General features: G+C 36.1%; 1 protein-coding gene across 1 annotated transcript; it reads left to right on the plus strand.

The window, feature by feature from the left end:
• Positions 1-4,544: 4,544 nt before the first annotated feature.
• On the plus strand, positions 4,545-5,879 carry LOC136808149 (uncharacterized). Its single transcript, XM_067064691.1, has one exon. The coding sequence runs from the start codon at positions 4,545-4,547 to the stop codon at positions 5,877-5,879; it is 1,335 nt and encodes a 444-aa protein (XP_066920792.1).
• The last annotated feature ends 1,663 nt before the right edge of the window (positions 5,880-7,542 follow it).

A 7,542-nucleotide genomic window follows, 5' to 3' on the forward strand; every position in this document is an offset into this window, starting at 1 on the left:
TCTTATGTAATGTTTACTACTCTCTTGCTATCTCCTTGATGATTAAGAGGAATCAGGCATTTTATCAGAATAATTATAACTTAACGTGTGCGAAACGTGTGTTCAGGCTTTTATATTCAACAAAAAAATTTATTCAAACAGCAAGAGTTTGAATAGACTAGCCTCTATTTGTATTGCTGGATATTTTGATACTTTTTCTGCATAAAATTATGGTGAAATTTTATATTTGTTGAGCTTTTTTAAAGGAGTCTTGATCATGCTCAGTTTTTTTATTTTATATCCACAGTACATACCAGACGACATAATTAATTAAAACTTTCAAAGGTTGCTGCACTAAAATTGTGAGTATTCGATTAAGTTCCAGTTAAACTTTGAAAACAGGAAATGTTCGACAAATTCGACCAAAACTCTGTTCAACAAAGTTTGAGAACAAGAAATATTTGACAGATGACAGATTCGACAAAAATTCCGTTCAACAAAGTTGAAAACAAAACAAATTCTTGCAACGGTAACACTCTTTAAGAGAAAACGCAAGTTCCGAAATATGGTTTTTATTTTAGTAAGTGAGGACAGCGATAAATTCAAATTTCCCACTGTAAATTCGTTGTACAATATACCGTGAAGTCGGGTAACTTGCATCAGTGGAGGCTAACATGCATAGCCCTCAAATGAATGACCTGTCTGGTCCTAATACAAAGTGAAATCAAAACAAAAATGGTAGAGTAGAGCTGCGAGCGGAGCTGCGTACTGTAGTTCATTTGTTTTGAAATTTTGCTGCTTTGATTGGTCAGTCATTTGAGGGCTATGCATGTTAGCACTCACTGATGCAAGTTATCCGATCTCACGGTAGGGGTAGGAGTAGGAGCGGCGGCTTGGTAGCACATGCCGGGCTCAGAATCACTGACAAATAACTTTGGTGGTTAGAGCTGGGCTCAAATCTACTGTTTTGAAAAAGTTGTAAAAAGTTGTTGCAAGGCATTTTGAGCATTCTCCATGTTGCAGCTTGTATCGCGGGTTTGTCTGATTTTGCAAGTTTCTTTTGCCTGTTTCTCCTGGTAAAATTGAACTAAAAAGCTCAAATTTGTACACAATTTCAGCATATCATAATGATTAAAAAAATAGACAATAAGGATATTTTAGATACATTCATCTATGAAAATTAAGCAATTTCAGTCCAAAACGGTCAAAAGGGCTTATCGGCGCCACCCTGTCAGACACCATCTTGAAATAGCCTCATTTTGGGAAAAACACTTACTGAATTATGATCTGCATCTGAAAGTGAGTCACTGTACAAAATTTCAGCCAATAACTCCAAATTGTTCAGTTTTTATGGACATTTTTATATACAAATTTTGCATTTTTTAAGTGCTGCTGAGGCTGCAGCCGCTGTGGTTGCAGGAAAATGTTTTCGAAGCTGGTTTCTTTTTAATTTTACTTTTTATCATTTGTTTTTGCTCCCTTTAAGTTAGAGCTTTAACACAATCATGTTTGTTGAAGATTTTTCAAAAGTTTTATTTTTACAAATAAGTGTTCCCGTTTCATGTCAGACACATGTTTCATATCAGTTTGTTATATTAATATTGTGCTAATATAAGCAAAAAAATGTTTTTCTCCTCCTCTTTCTGACCAATCTTGCTCCACATTCGTGCCAGTTCAATATAAAAAAGCTTGTAAATTTTTAAATTGATGTTTAAGCAAACTTTATCACTCTTATTTAGAAACAAAACTTTTAATGCTGGGCCTTCATGCCCTTGGGCTTCTTGTTATTAGTTCAAATGACCAATTATTAAAGTATCTTATGAAAACTTCATCTCATCTGTAATGGAACGGATCAGTTCCGTTCCGATGGAAATAGTAAAGCGTAACTATTTCAATCGCGGTTTTGCTTTGTAACGTCTCTTTTTGACTTTCCAAATTTTGACGTTTCGTAACCGTTTTGATTCAAACCGTACATAATGTCTGAACATTACGTTTTATTTCTGGAGAAGAAAGTTGTTTGAAAAAAACTCAAAATTCATCATTTCAGAGCCATATTTTTCACTTACTTCTTCAATTTGGGGATCGCCGTTTTCATCGTGTGTTATGATTTTAACATTGTTCGATGTAAGATGTGACCTGGAAAGAAAACAAGGATCTAAAATTTGCATGTTTCATTTTCAAGGAACAAATTCAGAGAGGGTCCAGTGAAAGAAACGTTCATGCAGTATATCTGCATAAAAAGCGGTAGAGATTCCGTATAGAGTAAAATCCTCCAGATTCATCTCACCGAGATTGAATTAATTTACGGACTTTTCTTTTTTTTATCCACCATTTAGTCTTGAGAAATAAATACTGTTTTTATCTTTACTTAGAGGACGTGAGTATTTTAGGCTTTTCTTAAGTTCATTGTATGTGTTTTAGAAGGGAAAATGTTCGCGAAAAAAAATAATACCTTTATCGTTTAATATTCATCCAAAGAAAAATAGCTAATCTATGGTATCAACCTCGTTAACTGCGTATTACTCGGCTTTTATTACTCGGCTTTTTATGCTTACTGAGAACGTCTAATAATATTCTCCGGCGTCCACCGTGTACGAGGTTGCGATCATTAGGAACGTAATTAAAGTCTAGGTTACACGGGTACGACGTTATAACCATCAATAACGTAGTAAAGCCTGGGTTACACGGGTACGTTGTTGCATGAATACTTACTTCCGTTTTTTCAAATCCAAAACAATATATTTATCAATTGATGGGATACGATAAGAAACAAATTCGTCATGATCGCCTTCTTAAAAATATGAGAAGAAACAATGTCATATTAGTTTTGGATTTTTGCGAGTTCAGAATTCAGTCAGTACATGGGAAATGCTCACTGCCTGTAGTTGAAAGATTTTCCTATATTTGGCATTTACGATACGTCCGGTCTTTTTGGGTGCTTCCGTACAAAACATTACGTCATGAATATCATCTTGGTTAAAGATTTTCCTACAATCTCAGTAAGTAATTTTTGCCAAGTCTATCCCAGTGAGGTAAAATAGAATGAATATCTTTCATCTTTTTTTAATGCAAGACCGTCTGTTTATCCTCCAATGAAAAGAGTTCCTTATAGAGGTCTACGAATTAGACTAGCCTGTTAGGATATATTGGCAATTTCAGCTCCGAATATTCGGTAACCTTTTGTTTTGTAGATAAATCTCTTTTCGAACGATGCTTATGAATTCTTTCGGGGTAAACCAGTTCATAACCTGTCTCTGCAAATGACGGCTTGCCGGAAAAATATCAAATGCAAATGTTAAATTATGTAACTTGGTAAAAAAAATACTAAAGTCGAGAACTAGAATAACTCATTATTTTGCCAAGTTTTTATCTCATAGATTAAGGGACAACAATTAGCGAACAGTTTCTTTTGGGCGAAATGATCGAAAAACTTATCAGTCTCCCTTTCGAGTGTATTACAATAGAAATCTCTTAGGAATACCTCGAGAGGATTCTATTGTAATCCACTCGAAACAATCCCACAATGCATTGCTTTTTTAGAAAAATCAAAAGCTCCGATAAAGTCTATTGTGTCACCGTTGCGTTATGTTATAACAATCTAGTTACCAAAATTGAAAAGTGGCTAACATTTAGGGTACCACTTTCCAAAATCTCCTATCAAAGATTTTGCTCAGCCGCGAGCAACACTGTACAGGGTAACTACCCGGGGGGGCACTCGACTAAAAACGACCATACACTTCATGATTGTGTATGTCTGTGCCAAATTTCAAGTGATTAGGACAAGTAATCAAGAAGCTAGAGCAGTTTGAAATTCTGGTCAGTAAATTACTGGTCTGTATTTTAGACAATTTTCGGCAAACTTCAAAGTGGGATATCTCGGAAACCGTTTGATCTCTGGGGCTCAAATTTTGAAATTTTGTTCCACCCATGAATCCCCACAACATATATAAAAAAGAAAAAAATCAATGATCCCACTCAGGGATTTTCTTAGCTGCAATTGCTCTTAACGAAACAATTTGATTACAGCTGAAAAAAACTTCAAATTTTAGGATATCAAGAATGATTTTTGAAAAAAACAACTTAATATAATAAATAAGAGTCGTTTGGAATTTGAAAATATAAACTTTTCCTCACCTCAAATTCTAGAAAGAGTAGTTTTGGCAGCCTTTAGAAGAATTTTCTTGCGTAAACATTTTCACCTGGAGGAAATAAAAAAATCATTAGTAAAATACAACCATGATCAACTTTTTCCAAAAGCTGGGCTTTATCACATTGGAAAGTTTACTGTTTGGCACATTTATGCAAAAAAATAGAAGCAATAAAGATGTTGCGATATTGTCCGGTTACCGCAATTCAAGAAATGGTCACCAGAGCGCAAGAATGCAAAGCACCCTGTCTTCAAGGAAGAGGAGAAAGTAATAGCTCTACTGAATCGATTGCTAGCTGAAGGAAAGATTAGTCAGAAATTGTTCTCTGATTTAAAACCCATTGGAAGTCAAGCTCCTCGTTTATATGGCCTTGGAAAGGTACACAAAGCTAATTTACCCTTACGCCCAATTCTATCAATGCCAGGATCTGCTTACCACAAAATTGCCAAGAAAGTTTCCGACTGGCTTACCGTAGTGCCCGAATGTAACATCAATACCTCTTCGAAAGAGATATCTGACAGCCTCAAAGACATTACCCTGGATGAAGGAGAAGTCCTCGTGAGTTTTGATATCGTATCGCTTTACACCAATGTCCCTGTTCTCGAGGCTATCGACGTGTCTACAAATCTTCTATATTCGGGTAGATTTAAGAAACCACCAGTTGACCAAGAAACTTTCAAGGAACTCTTAACTATTTGTAGTCAAGATGTTTTAATGTTAACGAGTGATGGCTACTACCGTCAGATTGATGGCCTTGCCATGGGAAGCCCTCCTGCCCCACTCTTGGCAAATGCATGGTTGAGTCAATACGATGACCAAATTCGAGGAGATGCTAAAATTTATAATCGCTATATGGATGATATTTTACGCGAGATCAAGAAAGAGAATATCCAATCAAAGTTAGTCGAGATCAATTGCATCAAAAATGAACTGAAATTTACTCTTGAGGAGGAAAAAGAATGTTCTATTCCTTTTCTTGACATGAAGATAACCCGTTCAAATTGCTGCTTAACGTCAACTTGGTACAATAAACCAACTAATACTGGACTAATGATGAACTATTATGCCTTATCTCCTATGAGGTACAAGCGCTCTAATGTTATTGGTTTAGTGCATCGTATTTACCGTTCTTGTAGCACAAGAGAAAACTTTTTAACTTCGTTACAGAGAGCGCGAGTTTTGTTGATTAAGAACCAATATCCAAAATCGTTTTTTGAACCTTTGATCCAAAAAACAATCAGGAAAATAGATCATCCAGAGGAAAAGGAGTCTGAAGATGAAGTCGACGGCGTTGAAAAGATGAAAGTTTACGTTGAGTATCGAGGCAAAATAAGTGAAAAGTTTTCGAATGCTCTACGAAAATGTAATGCGCCCTGCATCATTGTGTTTACAACGAGAAAACTGAGATCATGTTTATTGCCCTTAAAGCCCACTATTGAGAAAGAGATGAGAAGCTTCGTAGTTTACCAAATTTGTTGTCCTCGCTGTAACGCGAGCTATGTCGGTCAGACGATGCGACATTTACTAAGTCGTTTCAAAGAACATCGCTATGTCTCAAGTCCCGTGGGATCACATTTTAGTAGATGCAATAAAACTGTAACAATAGATGACGTTTCCATTGTTGATTCATCTATGCGTTCCGTAGAGGCTGAGTTAATGACCCTAGAGGCTATCAAGATAAAAGAAATTAAACCGTCGTTAAACACTAAAAACGAATACAAGAGCAAGGCGCTTGTGATTGATTTGACTTGAAATAGAATTTTTTTTTTCAGTTATGCTTTGAAATTGTAAGGGTAAGATGTATGTTTGATATGATGTGTTTGTTACAACAAATATTATATAGATTTCTATATATTTTTACATATTTTTTCTTCTTTCTTAGACTTGAAAATGAAACACAGTTTTCGAAATATATTGTCAAATCAAATTAAATTTTTGGCTACATATTTATATAAAAGATGTTATAAACAAAGTGTATCACGAATCTTACTTGAAGTGCTGGGGTCCAAATAATTTGATGTCCGTTGGCAAAGTTTTCAGAAGGGACAGAATTAGAACAACTTTCTTACCTTCTTTAATACTATATTTCTCGTCATCATACGGAAATGTACATTCACTTCGTTCAACGAAAGTGTTCAGTAAATCTTTAATGTTGACCTCGTTGGCATCTTTAAACTTGATGGTTTCAATATCTATATGAATATTAAGAGTGGAATCAATTTAATTTATTGTTCTACAGGCCCGACAGACCCTGTTTTTACCAAATTTGAAAGAAAGAAAAAAATCGATTTTCGAAAAGAAAAGTTTGGAAAAACTTTATTTCAAAGGCAATATGGCGTAATATAATAAATCCTCTCATAAGAATGGAAGGAAGGAAGTCTTTCTGACAATTTCACCAAAACATACAGATCACACGGGTCGATTTTTAGGGTTCTCCAGGTAGGTCCAAAAATAAATGATGCATAGAAGGGGTCTATCCCCCCTTCTTGACATCCTCCGAACCTTCAAAAACGCCCATCCCCCAAGGTTTTTGAGCTTTAACAGTTTCGAATAAAAAGATGACTCAAAAACATGTAAAACTGACTTAAAATGACTCAAGCTGGAACAATTTGGTGAGGGATTCCCCTTCCTTGTTATCCCCTTTTTCAGGAAAATTCTTTAGCCCCCCCCTCCCCGAAGGTGTCATCCCCATTAAGAAGGAAGGGGGTACGAACTACATTAAATGTAGGTAAAAATCTGGAACCCAAAATAAATCATTATTTGCATTAAAGGGACCCAATTCTCAATATGAAATTATGCTCATAATTTCGAAAATTCAAAAGAACCTAAAATCAAGCATAAGAATATATGCAATTTAAGTGTGACAAAAATAATCCAAATTAGCCACAATTAAATTCTTTGTTCACCAAACTTAATTACACCCCTGTCTCAGAGCCCCGGTGGAGCTTTTTCCCTCAGTGAGTGGGGATGAAAATTTCTATCGAGAGCTATGCTATGCCCGAACATTGTCACCCAGTCAGAAATCACTCACAATGGTATCACTAAACGTGTAACCAATGGTGGTAGCTGCAAAACGAAGAACGTTGTGTATGCAGCCAGATGCAAGATCCATGACAAGTTGTACGTTGGTCACACAGGAGAAGCCTTGTCAACGCGTTTTTCAAAGCACCGCTACGACATTGGAAAGAGACCGAAAAATTCAGAGTTGGCAGAACATTTCCATCGCGACCACTCCTTTGCTTACCTTGAGGTGATGATCCTAGAAAGTGACTTTTCATCCTCCGCAGAAAGAGAACGTGCCGAAGATAAATGGATGTGCAGACTCCAAACTCTGGCTCCATCAGGTCTCAACAAAGACTGCCACGGATACGCGAAAGAAGTGTACCAGTTGTTCCGTGACGTCAAAAACTGAAGA

The sequence above is a fragment of the Clytia hemisphaerica genome, unplaced genomic scaffold (assembly GCF_902728285.1).
Source record: "Clytia hemisphaerica strain Z4C2 unplaced genomic scaffold, Clytia hemisphaerica genome assembly, whole genome shotgun sequence".
NCBI classification, from domain to species: Eukaryota; Metazoa; Cnidaria; class Hydrozoa; order Leptothecata; family Clytiidae; genus Clytia; species Clytia hemisphaerica.

Bases quoted from the DNA above. Each gene is read 5' to 3' on its own strand.
- LOC136808149 (XM_067064691.1), top strand. From the start codon at position 4,545: ATGCCAGGATCTGCTTACCACAAAATTGCCAAGAAAGTTTCCGACTGG.